The sequence below is a fragment of the Phascolarctos cinereus genome, unplaced genomic scaffold (genome assembly GCF_003287225.1).
Source record: "Phascolarctos cinereus isolate Bilbo 61053 unplaced genomic scaffold, phaCin_HiC Scaffold_4;HRSCAF=312, whole genome shotgun sequence".
NCBI lineage: Eukaryota > Metazoa > Chordata > Mammalia > Diprotodontia > Phascolarctidae > Phascolarctos > Phascolarctos cinereus.
Window position 1 is genome coordinate 169193587 of NW_027555847.1, and position 15247 is coordinate 169208833.

General features: G+C 41.8%; 2 protein-coding genes across 4 annotated transcripts in view; one reads left to right on the forward strand and one right to left on the reverse strand.

Moving 5' to 3' along the window:
* Window positions 1-1232: 1232 nt before the first annotated feature.
* LOC144456832 (uncharacterized) lies at window positions 1233-11562 on the reverse strand. The gene is made up of 2 exons (XM_078152772.1): window positions 11260-11562; window positions 1233-2292 (listed from the first exon to the last, which is right to left on the reverse strand). Exons 1-2 carry the CDS (start codon window positions 11560-11562, stop codon window positions 2131-2133), a joined length of 465 nt encoding a protein of 154 aa, XP_078008898.1. The 3' UTR covers window positions 1233-2130.
* ATF7IP2 (activating transcription factor 7 interacting protein 2) overlaps window positions 11371-15247 on the forward strand; it is a 71130-nt gene continuing 67253 nt past the window's right edge. For 2 of the 3 annotated variants that reach the window (XM_020972548.2, XM_078152771.1), the window contains exon 1: window positions 11371-11458. The gene's annotated coding sequence lies outside the window, so the exon portion shown is untranslated. Of the gene's footprint in view, window positions 11459-11842; window positions 11930-15247 lie in introns of those variants that run through there. The other variant, XM_020972549.2, reaches the window with a different exon arrangement.

The following is a 15247-nucleotide window of genomic DNA, read 5'->3' on the forward strand; positions in this document are numbered from 1 at the left end:
TTTTTTAATGTTTTTGCTTTGTCAGCAGGATGACAATCCCTGCTTTTTTTTTTGATTCACGTGATGCATAGCAAATTTCTTTCCACTTCCTCAATTTTATCTTGTGTATGTTTTTTTTAAATGTGTTTCTTCTAAGCAACAGTTATTTTCCCTCTCTTCTCCTAAAAAAACAGTAGTGTTCCTTCAGTTACTTTACATTCCCTTCATCACTGTCATTTATTACCCCTCTCCCTTTGTAGTGTTACTTATTAGTTCCTTTTTCTTTTTGGCTTTTATCTAGATATTTAATTCTTCTTTCACATTTTTCTTTTCTTTTCAGTTAATCAAATAGATTTCCCTCTTCCTTAGATTTTTTTTTCATCTTTTGCAGCCCTTTCTATAAAGGATTTCTCTCACCCTTTTCATTATCCATCCTGTCTACACTAGACCCACATTCTCTAATTTACAAACCCTATAATTATGTAGTCTCTCTCTATTCATGTTATTCCTCATGCCATCCAAATTTCAAGGTATCCATTTAGGACTACCCTCCATATAGTTTCTGTCACTGTCTTGTAGGGTTTGCCCCTTGGATTTTCTTTTCCATTATGCTTCACTCTAGAACAATGCCAATTATTGCAGGTGTCAGTGAGGATACTGACCTACAGTAGGTCCCCCCCTACCACATCCCTGACTAGGCAGCCCACTACTGATCTATACCCTGCACATGTTGTCATTTTCTCTCTATTTGTCTCAAAATCTCTTCCTTGAGTCCAATGCCTTCCCACTCCTCCAGGTGCTATTTGCCCCCAGGGGTTTCAACTACCCACCTCACCAAGGTGGGATAAACTAGACTTTTCAAGCACCAAATCCTCTAGACCATACTCAGTCTAAGGTCCCCATTCCTCTTCACAGAACATCTATTTTTACAAATAGAAACATTCATCAATGTAAGCCCTTCCCACCAGGGAAGGCTTCCTTCCTACTGTGATAAAAATCTGCTTTCTCATAGCCATACATTGCTACTGGAAAAATCACAGCTTTGGGTAAACAGTCCTTTGTCAGCAAGATGATGTCTCTGATTTTTTTTTTAATGCTGTCCAAATTTGTCATAGCTTTCCTTCCAAGAAGCAAACATCTTTTAATTTCATGTTGCAGTCACCATTTACAATGATCTTTGAGCCCCAAAATCTGATACTGCTTCTATGTCTTCTCCTATTTGCCAAGAAGTAATGGGACCAATTGCCAAGATCTGAGTTGTTTTGTTTTTTTTAATGTTAAGCTTCAAGCCAGGGTTTACACTCTCCTCCTTCACTCTCATCAAGAGCTTCTTAATTCTTCACTTTCTGCCATCAGAATGGTATCATATCTGAGATTGTTGATATTTTTCTCAGCAACCTCAATTTTCAGCTTTTGATTCATCCAGACTGGCATTCTACATGATGTACTCTGCATATAAGTTTAATAAATAAGGTGACAATATAAAAGCCTTGTCATACTCATTTTCCAATCTTAAACCAAAGATAACTCTATACATAGATGTCACCAGATGGTCAATATAGAAATCAGATTGATTATATACTTTTCAGCCAAAGGTGGAAAAGCTCTATACAGGTATATCTCAGAAATATTGCGGGTTTGGTCCCAGACCACTGCAATAAAGCAAATATTGCAATAAAATGAGTCACATTGATTTTTTTGTTTCCCGGTGTATATAAAAATTATGTTTATACTATATTGTAGTCTATTAAGTGTGAAATAGTATTATGTCTAAAAAAACAATGTATCTAATTTAAAAATACTTTATTGCTAAAAAAAATGCTAATGATTATCTGAGTCTTCACTGAGTTATAATCTTTTTGCTGGTGGAGGGTTTTACCTTGATGTTGATGGCTGCTGACTAATCACAGTGGTAATTGCTAAAAGTTTGGGTAGCTGTGGCATTTTCTTACAATAAGACAATGAAGTTTGCCACATAGATTGACTCTTCCTTGTATCCCAAGGAATAGGGAGGTTTCGAGAGAGGGAGAGAAACTGAGAAATAGTCACTGGAGCAGTTAGAACACACACACACAACATATATCTATTAAGTTCACCATCTCACATGGGGTTCATAGCATCCCAAAACAATGACAATAGTAGCATCAAAGATCACTGATTACAGATTACCATAACAGATGTAATAATAATGAAAAAGTTTGAAATATTGCAAGAATTACCAAAATGTGACACAGAGACATGATATGAGCACATGATATGGAAAAAATGGTGCCAGTAGACTTGCTTGATGCAAGGTTGCCACAAACCTTCAATCTGTAAAAATAAAACAAAACAAAAACTGCAATATCTGCAAAGAGCAATAAAGCAAAGCACAATACAACAATGCCTGCACAGTCGGTTAAAACAAGACCTGGAGCTGACTGTGGCTCAGATCACGAGCTTCTTATTGCAAAATTCAGATTTAAATTGAAAAAAGTAGGGAAAACTGTTAGACCATCTAGATACGACCTAAATAACACATCTGATTGGTTGGTACAGCTTCAACCAGTTACTTACCAGGTAGACCAACATCCTATGACTAACATCCTCTGGAAAGTACTGTGATGGGCAAACATCCTGTCACCAGATTGACTCATATCCTCTGTAAAGTCCCATAACTGGCCATTTCTGGGAGGACAGGAAGTTTATAAAGTTCATGCTAGTTCTTAGAACCACTGTGATTGGAAAGTACTGAGAAAAGGGGAACTGGGAACAAGGCACCTAGAGTTATCTTCCTCTGTTTCCTATGTCATCAGGCAGTTTGCAGGATGTGTGGGGCAAGCTACAGGGGTTGAGGAAGCAACCGAAGTTACCGGCGTCAGGGAGCCGATTCATACAATGAAGAGGTCCGACCAATACATTTACTGATTAAGCCCAGTGGCGCAAATCTTACTAAGACTCAATCAACTTACTATGCACTAATGATCAATCAATTTTCAATCCCACATTCCTTCCCCACTTTTTCATTCCTTCCTCATCCGCTCGTCTGTAGATTCTTTTCTTGCAGAGACCACAGAGTTCTCATTGCTAGTCCTCAGTTTGATCTGGGAGCGTACTCATTACTCTCTGCTCCTTTGTTCCCCTCCCCTACTTCCATGTATCCTCTTGAATTGCAATGTATTCTCACAAAAGCATTTTTTCACCTATAGGCAGGGTATTGCCAGTTCTGTCCCTAATGCCCTAGGCCATCTTCTTCACTGTGCCATTCACCGTGACTTATGCCTTCACCCCTGTCTTCTTGGGTACATTTAGAAACGTCTCTAATTGGCTTCTCTGTTGTCGCTCTGCTGCTGTTGACGACCTTGTCTACTGCATTTATTCACTCCTTGCATTGTTTGGATTGCTGGAGAAGCGAATCTCTTCAGTTTTGGTCTTCTTTCTTGACATGTGTCAAATGCCTTTTTATTTTAGAAAGCCCATCTTAAGTTCAGATTTGCAGGGTAGGCGACCCTGAGTGAGCTGCATCCTAAACTCTATAACTCTTTCCATCACAGGATTCCATTCCCTCCAATGTTTCCCAATGAGTAGATGATAGTCTTTTATTATTCAAATTTTCTTTCCTTTGTGTTTGAAGGTCTTTCTCCTGATACGCTGCAGAACTTTCTTCTGAATTAAATTGTTAAGTTTAGCTACTTTGTGTCTTGAAGTATGCAGCCTTGGCTTTTTTTTTTCTGGAGGCAATCTGTAAATTCTTTCAATCAGTATTTCATTTTCTGTGTTCAGAAGTTCTGAGCAGTTCTGTTGTATGATTTCTCATTCATTATGGCATTCAGGGTTTTTTGTCTTGTGTTCATCTGGGAGACTTATGGTTATCTAAATTATCTCTGTGTATCCTGTCTTTAAGATTAGTTTCTTTTGCTTGCATAGTGCGCATATTTTCTTTTAATGTTACTGTTTTTTTAAATTATTATTCTAGTTTGTCCTTTACTTTGGTATATTTGTATTTCCAATTTATTATTTTCTCTTCTTTCTTTGGTAAGGCCTGTCATTGGAGATTCTGCTTTTTCCATTCTGCCTGTTATTTTTTCTGTGTAGAACACAAATTCTGCTCTCATCATTCTCATTTCTCTTTTGAAGCACTCAGGAATAGCATGTTATGGTTCCATGTTCTCACATTTCATAGGGTTCTCTGCCTCATTAAGTGTTGGATCATTTTCCTTTGTTTTGCAATTTATTCATAGATGCCTGAACTTATTTAATAAGTTTTGGGTGGGACAAGTGAAAGTTTCTGATGTGAAATGGAAGCTATGCCCCAAAATTTAGTTAAGGCTTTCGCACTAGTTGGGCCTAAGTTTCATTTCCTGTATATCATGTGATCGGGTCTGTTGCCCACCCCCTCCCTTGTTTTGTAACCACCAGCCCAGCCTTATCTTTGCCAAATAAGGCAATCTTCTAGCTCCCAAGGTTGTTTTGGGTAAAATGTATCTCTTAGTTTCTGGGTAGAATGTAAGGTCTCTTACCTCAACCAATGGGGATAAAGAGATTAGGTAAACAAGTGTGTGTGGTGGGGGGTGGTTCTTAGAGTTGTTTGTCTAAGGGTATATAACTGCTTGTTTGCTGCTTATATCTTGCCTCCCTACTCCAGTCTGCCCTGGGTAGGTGATGCCCAATTCTCATGAAAGACTTGCTAGAATAAAACTTCTGTTTCTACCGAGAGAAACCTCTGAATTTTATTTTGGGTAGGTGGTCTCTATCCCACTCAGTCTGGATTCCAATTTCCTTCTATTGTTAATGTTTTTCCCAATCTATTTATGTTCACATCTTTGAATTTTCTTCTTCCCTAGATTTTTGGTAATTTCAGTCTCCTCCTCCCCCTTATTTTCCCCTATTGCTCACATTGTGACTCTCTGTCCCCTCTGAAGGTGATTTCCTTGGAGGCTGGATCTCAAACTGTCTCAGCCTCCTTCCATACATGGCAATCCATGGTTCAGCAGCCTAGGTTTCTGCCCCGAGTGACTTCTGGGTAGACAGAACTGGCTCCAGCCAGATGCTTTTTCCTTCAGACTTAGCGGAATGCTTCACATACTTACTCTCTCCACCCCCAACCGCAACATATATGGTATCTGGACCCATTCCTTCTCTTTCTTAGTTATCTTCCAGTACAAGCAAATCAGAGATTTGCAGTAGTGCTAGGTGCTATGTGCTAGGGGGTTGTTTACCTGAGCATAATCTGTCTTGGCAAATGGCAAGCTTCTGCTTCTAAAGGGCTGCTACATATTGACTGGCTATCATGTCCTGAGCAAACTTCCACACCCTGGAATCAGGGTCTCTACGGCACTGGAAAGAGGGAGGGGAGACTAGAATGCAAGGTTGGGTTTTGTTTCAAACCTGTATGTTGGGTCTTTGGATCAGCTAGTGCAGCCTCACTGCCAGCTGTAGTTTGGGAGCGGGAGGAGGGATTCTGATAGAGCTTAGGGTAGACATCAGTTCATGGGTTTAGGTTTTTATTTTTCACCTTCTTTTGGATTCTCAATATCCTAGACCATGGAGACAGCTAAAGTTGCTTTGACTTTTTGGCATAACTTCTGTTTTTGAAAAGTCTGAGAGGTCACGGGCATCAGAGAAAATGTCAATTCTTCATCTTGTTGTTCATATGACCCAGAATTCTTCCAGGGTAAGTTATTCTCAGTTGTAAACCTATAACTGTTATCTTTTGGAATATTGTATTTTATTATCTCCTTTAGTTTTTAGGAGAAATTGGTAGGTCTTTTATACTGGTTGATATTTTCTTAGATTTACTACTCTCCCTATCTTTAGTTTCTGAATGGGGTGTTTGGGGTGTTTAGGGAAGACTAGCACCTCTGGTATGAGGGCATATTGAGCCCTTGTCAGGGCTGCTCATCCGCCTTTGGTACCTACCAAACTCTCACTTGTGGTTCCACAAAGCTGTAGCATGTGCAGCGGCCACCATCTGGTAAAACCATCTCAGCAGATGGGCTAAACCAGGTTGAGGTTAACCAACAGGCCTCAAACCCCTTGGCTATGAAAAGGCTGCATCAGGTTCCGTGGAGTTGAGAGCTTGCTAATCAAAGACACCAAGGTCATCCACTGCATCTTAAGCCGCTGGCAGTCACCTGGACTTTTGTCTTGCCACTGTATTACGATAACTCTGGAAAACACAGTGAGGCTGACAACTCTGAGCAACTCTGCTTCACTTACATGCAATTTATGCACAAGTCCAAAGACAGCATCTATTTTACCATTTTTTACCTATCTCAAAATCCTGTGGCAACAGGCAAGTAATGAAGCAGCAGGTGGGGATACAATGGGAGTTATAGTCACAACCCTGCACACAGGCACCCCAAGCCACAGGGTCGTCTCCTCACTGGACTGAAGCAGCATTGGGGTTCAGCAGCAACCTGGGTGTCTGGGCAGACTTTTTAAAGGACTATATTGTTCACCTCCTGGTGTGAGAAAGGGGCTAGAAAAAGTGCCCTAAAATTGTGTTGCACCCAACCCTAGCTTGCTTTTTGAAGCAGGCAGGGATTTCATCTTATGCTTGAAACACAAAAAAATGTACAAAAACTTTTGTGAAGATGATTCCACTCACCATCAGTACATGGAATGTGTGTACACTTATAGACATGAAATAAAGTAGATTTGAAAGACGAACAGCTCTTGTTGTGAGAGAACTCAGCAGGTATTACATCCTAATAGCAGCCCTGAGTGAAACAAGGCTGGCAAATGAAGGCCAGCTTACAGAAGCTGGAGGCAGATACATATTTTTCTGGAGTGGCCGCAGTGATAGGGAGTACCATGATGCTGGCATAGGTTTTGCAATCAAAACTAATCTAGTCAACAAGCTTGTATGCCTTCCAAAAGGAGCAAATGACAGATTCATGACAGTGCAACTGCCACTTGCAGGAAAGTCTATTCCACGATCATCAGTGTGTATGCTCCCACTGGACAAACCCTGATGAGGTCAAAGAAAAATTTTATGAAGACCTGGAGACCCTCATCATCAATGCACCAAGAGAGGACAAGCTTATAATTCTGGGTAACTTTGATACCAGAGTAAGCTAAGACTATAAGACATGGCAGGAAGTCCTTAGGAGGCATGGAGTCTGAAAGAGCAGAAGCATTTAATAGACCATGTCATTGTAAGGAGAAGAGACAGGATGTAAGAGTGATAAAGGTGATGTATGGACTGATTACAGACTTATCCTCTCCAAGCTTAATATCCACATTCAACAAAAGCAGTAGTCCCAAGGCAAGATGACTACCAGAAGACTTAAATGTCAACAGATTAGAGCACTTCTCTGAGCGTGAACAGTTTGTCGTTCTTGGAGGGAAAGGTGAGCCAATACACAGTTGGCAACAGTGGGGCAGAAAAGGAGTGGGCCAGTTCCAGACGTTTGGTGCACAGCACCACATTTACTCATCTAGGCCAGAATAATGAGAAACATCAAGATTGGTGTGACGAAAATAATGGGTAAATCCAGAAGCTGCTAAATGAAAAATGAAAACTCCACAGGGTTTACCAACAGGTCTGTGTCTAAGAAGGCAGTGTTTAACTCCACCAAAAGTAAAATGCAAGTGAAACCTAGAGAGATGCAGGATTCTTGGCTCAGTAAGAAGACAGATGAAATTCAGTTTTATATTGAGAGTAACGATTCAAAATGCTTTTATGATGCCCTGAAGGCTATTTATGGGCCAAAGACATATGGCTTATCCCAACTACTCAGGGCTAATGAGTCACACTGATTAATGATAAAGACATGATCCTGGAGAGATGAGCTGACCATTTCCATAGTGTTCTCAAGAGACCATCATCAATCAATGTCAAAGCCACTGACCATTTACCTCAGGTTGAAGTCAATCCCTCTTTCACCAAACTTCCAACTGAAGAAAAGGTTTTGAATGTCATTTGGCTCCTCTAGTATGGCAAAATACGTGGTGCTGATTTCATCCCAGCTGAGATTTACAAGACAAGGTTACATGGCAAGAAGAAGTTATCCCCCAGGAGTTCAAGGATACCTCCATTGTCTATTCTATAAAAGAAAGGGAAATAGGTTGTCCTGTGACAATCACAGACCCTCCCTCTCTCAGTCATTGCTGGCAAGATTCCTGCCAGAGTCCTCCTTAATAGGTTGATCCTTCACCTGGAAGATGGTCATCTACCTGAGAGCCAGTGTGGCTTCAGAAAGGGCTGAGGAATGGTTGCTATGTTTGATGTTTGCTGCTCAACAACTTAAGAAGAGATGCCAGGAGCAGAACAGACATTCATAGATCTAATGAAGGCCTTTGACACTGTCAGTCATGAGGGCTTATGGAAAATTATGTCAAAATTTGGTTGCCTGGAGAAGTTCACCAATATTGTAATTCAATTTCATGACAGCACACCTGCTTGGGTTCTGGATGATGGACAATGCTCTTGCACTTTCTCAACTTGCTGCCATGCTTTTTAGCATGACATTTTCTGGGATGTTGTCAAATGCTTCAATGAGGATGAAAATGGCATCAAGGTCAGCTACTGCACTCATGGTAAATTATTTAACTTGAAAAGGCTACAAATCAAGACTGAAGTAGAGGGAGAGTTAGTGCATGAATTTTTGTTTGCAGATGATTATGCTCTCAATGTTGCCTCTGGGGCTGAGATGCAACAAAGTATAGATCAGTTCTCTGTTGTTTGTGCTAATTTTGGCCTAACACCAAGAAAACAGCCAGCCCCACACCATCCAGACATGGTACCATCAGTTATAGCAAATGGGGAAATTTTGAATGCTGTGGATAAGTTCACTTCCTGTCACAGTATATTTTCCAGGGATGTACACATAGATGATGAGGTTAATGCATGCATTGCCAGACCTAGCTCAGTGTTTGGGAGGCTCTTAAAAGGGAAAGTGTGGGAGTGAAAAGATATATGACTGCCTACCAAATTGAAGGTCTACAGAGCTGTTGCGTTGACTTCATTGTTACGTGGCTCTGAAACCTAGACAGTATAACAACATTGCAGGAAACTGAATCACTTCCATTTGAATTGTCTTAGGAAGATTCTGAAGATCACCTGGCAAGATAAGGTACCAGACACTGGGGTCCTTGTTTGAGCTGAACTGCCAAACATTCAAACTCTCCTGGAGAAAGGGCAACTCAGACGGACTGGCCCTGTTGCTCAAATGCCAAATGTATGTTTGCCTAAAAGACTTTTATGGAAAAATCACACTGGGCAAGTGCTCATGTGAAGGTTAGAAAAAGTGATAGAAGAATGTTCTCAGCATCTCAACTTTGGAATCAATTGTGAGGCATGGGAGACATTGGCTCAGAACTAACTGCCCAGCATGGTGTGCCCACATCAAAGAAGGTGCTGTGCTCTAAGGATTAAGCAGAATTGCAGTAGCTCAAAAGAATGAGACGCATATATTTAGAGATATCTGCACTCCAAATGTTCATATGGACTGTTTGTGCCTGAACTGTGGAAGAGCTTTCTGACCTCATATTGGTCTGATTAGCCACAGTCGGACATACCATACCTTGACCCCAACATAATAATACCATTTTGGTAAAGCCTCAAAGGAAACCACAACTTGGTCACTGAGTCAACTAACATTCATTCTAATAGGAGAAGAAATAAGTATACTCTCAAACCCTAAAATGCCATCGTTGACTCTTCATTCTTCATTTTCTGTATTTGGTCATTTGCCATATCTTGTTGATTGTCCCTTGGCAATATTTCTCTCATCCACTCCTTTTTCTCTATACGCATAGCCACCACTCTAGTTCAAGATCTCATCACCCTTCATCAGGACTATTTCATTAGCTTCCTAATTGATCTTGAGGAGCACAAGGAGAAATAAAGTAGTTCCTGTCTTGCTCAACAAATTACCCTATGTCAAACTGTAGACCTAAGTTCCTCTTATGAAATCCTCCTGCTTCCCTTGAATTGCTTAACACTCATTTCTCAACTTCCCAAAGAAAGTAGAAGGGCCTCTTCTACTTCTTTGCCTATATTGGTGTTCTAAAGTTGGGGGGGGGGGGAATGCTGCATATCTATATCCCCTAAGGCTGTAATATCCTGTGTATCTGTAACTTTTTGTTCAGCTGTAGTTGCTGCCCCCTGCTTTCATATCTCTCCTCTCCAATTCATTCCTAACACAGCTAGCACAGTTTTATTCTTAATGCACAGGTCTGATCATTTTACTTCTCTGCTCAAAAAAGCTCTTGTGCTCACTATTTACCTCTAAGATCAAATACAAACTCCTCAGATTAGCATTCAAAGCCCTTCACAATCTAACTCCAGTATACCTTAGAGGGCTGCTTTTCACACACTCTAGGTTCCAGTCTAACTGGCCTACTTCTTGTTTCTCCTACACTGTAGTTTATCTCCAAGACTTTGCAAAGACTGTCCCCTAGGCCTGAAATGCACTTCATTCCCACCTCCAACTCTTAGAATCAAAGCTCAGCTCAAGTACTACCTCCATTTTGTTCATCACCTCCAAGCCCCTAATGTCTTCCTTCCCCTATTATTTGTGTTTGCTTTGTAATGGATTAAAACAAAGGCAGAGACAATTTTTGTTTTTGCAGCCCCAGCACCTAAATGTTTAATAGATACCTACAAGATTTGCATTTTTCTGAACACCTTCACATAAAGGCTTCGATAAAGTAGGGGCCACAGAAGCAGCTACAATTAGGGCTTTGTTTCCATTGTGACTCAGAGAAAAAGATCCTATACCAGGGAGAGTAAGTGAGAATTCCCCACTGAACTTTGCACAATCAAGTTCTATTGTTCCTGTTGGAGCTGCGCACATGCACACTAAGTTTTGTCCCGGGTACAGCTACACATACACATATATGGCATACACACAGAAAAGTTCTATTGGTCCAGTTGGAGTTGCACACACACTTTTATCCACACCACACACAGTTCTATTTCCCAGTTGGAGCCCTCCTCGTGCGCGCGCACACACCCACACCCACACCCCTACTGTCCCAGTTGGAATTGCACACACATTCATCCACACTACATAGTTCTATTTCCCAGTTGGAGCCCTGCTCGAACACACATGCCCCCTCTACATACATACACAGATAAATACACACACACCCCCCTATTGTCGCAGTTGGAGCTGCGCACACATACAACGCACACAAAAGTTTACTGTCCAAGTGTGAACCCGAGCACCAACACACACACACGCACACACACGCGCACACACACACGTCATCATCTCTTATTGGCTGGATGCCCAAAAACGTCTCGGCACGTCTCCCTGCCATTGGCTCGGCGCCTCCCCGCACCCTCACCTCGGGGGTGGGCGGGACGAGTGCGGCTGCAGGATCAGGAGAAGAGCCAGCACGCTTCTTTCTCCCCGGAGGTCCCTCTGTGTGATGAGCGCTGTCTGCGTGCGCTCGCCGGCCGCCTCCGCACGGAGGGAGACTTAGCTTCTGGAGGAGACTGAGGGCTATCGCTCGGGCGGCTGCGGCGACGTCACGGGTCCGCGTGGTACGTTGGGGCTCCGCGGAGGCGCGGCGCCTCGCGGGCGGCCGTTTAGAACGGCGAGTTCGGAGCGTTGGCCGGTGGTTGGCCGGCCCCGGCCGCGGGCACATTTAGCCTCCCGCGGGGCGTTCGGAGGCCTGCGTTCGGAGGGAGCGGGCGGGCGTCCCGGCGCGCGCTGTCCCGTCCCGTCCGGTCTCTTGAGTCCTCCGAGCATTTCCATCGACTGAGGGTGCTCGGGGAGTCGGGAAAATCTCCGGCACTGGCGGAAATACACGTTGGAAGGGAGAAAGGGGATGGCCGGGTGCGCTCCCTCGCCGTTTGTGACCCTCGGACGAGCCGAAAGCGGGCGGACGGCCGAGCGTCCTGGGCACGCCGGGGCCCAGACTTTGAGTAGCCGTTCTCGGTAGGGGGCAGGCTCCCCAGTGCCTCCCCCTCCCTCCGCCCCAGCTCTGGGCTCAGACCTCGGAGCAAAAACAGGTGTGTGGGTTCATCCCTGCTCAGCCTCGCGCGGGGCAGCCGTGCATCTCGAGCTGTTGAAACTGATTTAATTAACCCCCCCAACCGTGAGTGCTCCGCAAGTCGGGGCTCCCCGTGGCCGCGGAGGGAGGGAAGGAAAGGGGGACAACCTGTCGTTTGTAAAAGTGGTGACAAGTAAAATGTTGAACTTTTCAAGAACGTCTCTTTTTCTTAGGTAAAATGGACCCCCGTGCCTTTTTCCCGAGAATGCTTTCAAAACAGCTGTCCTGAAATTTTAGGACCTTGCTGTCTGAAGAAGGCAGGGTCCTGATTTCAGAGTTGGAAGGGACCTCAGTGACCATCTAATCCAACCATCTAGTACCTGACAAAGAATCCACCACATTCCCAAACAATCAGTTATTCAGCCTTTACTCGTAGACCTCCATTGAGGGGGAGCCCAGTTTTCTTCAGGGCAGCCCGTTTCACTTTGGAAAGTCTGATCGTTAGGAAATTAACATTTCCTTATACCAAGCCTAAATTTACCTTTTTTGCAGCTTCTACCCATTCCTCCTCATTCTAAGTGCAGGGGCCTCTTCCCGAGTGGCAGCCATTTCAAGGGGACGGCATTCATGTTCCTTCGCCCCCATTTCCAGATCTCCTCTCTACCGACGAAATATCCCATTTCCTCCAATTGATCCTCATGTCACTAGACCTTAAAGGCCTCAGAAACGTGCTTGTCTCCCGGGCCCCGGTTAGGAAACCCTGTGCTGTGAGTCCCCTTTTACTGCCTAGTGAGCAAATATTATATTTTGAAATCAGTACTTCCCAAATTTGTCTCCGTTATCAAAGGTTTGAGTTTTTTGTGTAAGTACTACAGATGAACATAATAAATACAAATCAGCATATTATATGCAATAGAAGTTGAAGTAACTTACAGCAAGCATCAAATGTTTTACTTCTGGTGTCCAAAAAAAAAAAACAACTAGGGACTGGGGTATACATGCTCAAGGAACTTATAAGAAATCTAGATGAGGAAATGAAAACCATTTCTTAAACTAGTTTTGTTTTTAATAAATATTGCTGGAAACTATTTCCATGACTGCTTTTCTTATGTCTTTTCCACTTTGTTCAGGAAACTCAAAGAATGGGGGGATGCTGTCAAGGAATATATGCTGATTTATTTTATCATGTCCCTTTTTTCTGAAATCAACTATTTTCTGCTACTGTAATTTTTTACGAAAAAATTCTGCATTTCTTATCTCTATTGCCATGCCACAGTGCCATTATTCTGTGTGGCTCAAACATGTACTATAATGTGTGTGTTTTTTTTTAAAATTTTCTTGATATGTGGACCAAAAAAAATTTGTTACATTGTTTATAATAGAGAACTTTTCCATAACCAGGTAAATGTTTGTAGAGTTAATAAGACATCCTTACTCTAGGTAGCTGGAGCTTAGAAATATTTTCATTATCCTTTTTCCGTTATGCTAGTGTTTTAATGTGGTGGTGTATGTAGAAAGAGCACTGACTTTGAAGTCAAGGAACCTAGATTCAGATTCTAACTGATGGTTACAGTCTTGTAGGGCTTACGCGGATGTCAACTTTCCTACACTTCAGTTTCCTCATTTGTAAAATGAAGTGCTTGAATTAGATGGTTTTTGAGGTCGCTTCCAGTTCCAGATCTAACTTATGTTCAATGAAGATATGCTTTAAAAAAAAAAGTGAAAATTAAAACTGGGTAACAGGTGTTGAAGAAAACCTAAGAAGAAAGCTTACATCAAGAAAACTTTGAAATACAAAACCCAAGCAATGGAATGGAGGAGTAGTGGTTGATTTCAAATAAAAAATAAATTTATTTTTCAGGTACTTAAGTAGCCAATTTAAAGAACATTATTTCATTTCATTTAGTAATTTCCCTAGGGCCTCACCCTCCCCCCAAAAAACTGTCAGGATCAGTCTTTGACTTGACCCCACTGCCCTACTCCAAACAGGTGAGCCTACTTTGCCATTTCTCTAATGAGGCTCACCTACCGTCACCTGTAGGCCTTTGCATTGACTCCTACCCCAGTAGGATTCAAGATCTTGTTTGTTAATGTTACCTATTCACTTGCTTGATTTCTCTGACTGTACTTTGACTATTTGTCCCATGACTTCAAACTGCTGGCCTAGATTCTGATCCCCAGTTTCTGGACAACTCTCTAGGCCTTACCTTTCATTCACAGTTTTTTCTTGGCCCCTCCAGTTTGGACTTACTGCTCCCATTCATTGCTGCCCATTCTCTCAATGTGAGGAAAATGAGTTGAAATGCGTTCAATTACATACTATATTGGTCTGAGGGTAAATATAAATATGCAAGAAGCAACCGAATCGAACATGTGAGTTCACTTTCTTCTGGTGCTATAATAGATGTATGTATTGTGATAGATGCTACTGAATAGTTTCAGGTTATCCAAATTGTCTTTTTAAAAATTAATTTGTTACATTTTGAGTTCTGAGTTGCCTCACTTCCTTCTTTCCAATTCCGCATTAGAGAAGACCAGCATTTGATATAGCTATTATTATGTGGAACCGTACAATATATAATTCTATATGGAGGTGGATAGCATTTTCCTTCATAAGTCCTTTGGAGAATACTTTGAATGATCCTATTTATCAGAATAGGTTAGTTATTCACAGTTATTCTTTGAACAATATTGCTATTACTGTATACAGCATTCTCTTGGTTCTGCTTATTTCACTCTGCATTATTTCATGCAAGTCTTTCCATATTTTTCTAAAACCAACCTGCTTGTCATTTCTTACGGCACTGTAGTATTCTATCACAATTGTATACCACAACTTAATTCAGCCATTTCCCAATTGGTGGGCATCCCCTCAATTTCCAATTCTGCCTCCACAGAGAGAGCTGCTATAAATATTAGAACATACAGGTTCTTTTCCTTTTCTTCTCATCACCTTGGGAAATAGGCCTAATAGTGGTATTGCTGGGTCAAAGGGTATACATAATTTTGTGACTCTTTGAACATAATTCCAAATTGCTCTCCAAAATGGTTGGATTAGTTCATAGTTCTATGAACAGCAAATTAGTGTCCTAATGTTTCCACATTCCCTCCAGGATTTGTTATTTCCCCCTGCTATCATTTTAGCCAATCTGATAGGTGTGAGATAGTATGTCAGAGTTGTTTTAATTTGCGTTTCTCTAATCGGTAATGATGTAAAGCATTTTTTCACATTACTATACGTAGCTTTCATTTCTTCTTCCAAAAACTGCCTGTTTATATCTGTTGATGTTTATAAATTGGGAAATTATTCATTTTTATAAATTAGACTCATTTCTCT

Coding starts and splice junctions, on each gene's coding strand:
- LOC144456832 (XM_078152772.1), bottom strand. CDS start 11,562: ATGTGCCCGCGGCCGGGGCCGGCCAACCACCGGCCAACGCTCCGAACT. Junction 2,293..11,259: donor TCGTCCCGCCCACCCCCGAG/GTGAGGGTGCGG, acceptor TTATTTTTACAG/ATTGAAGGTTTGTGGCAACC.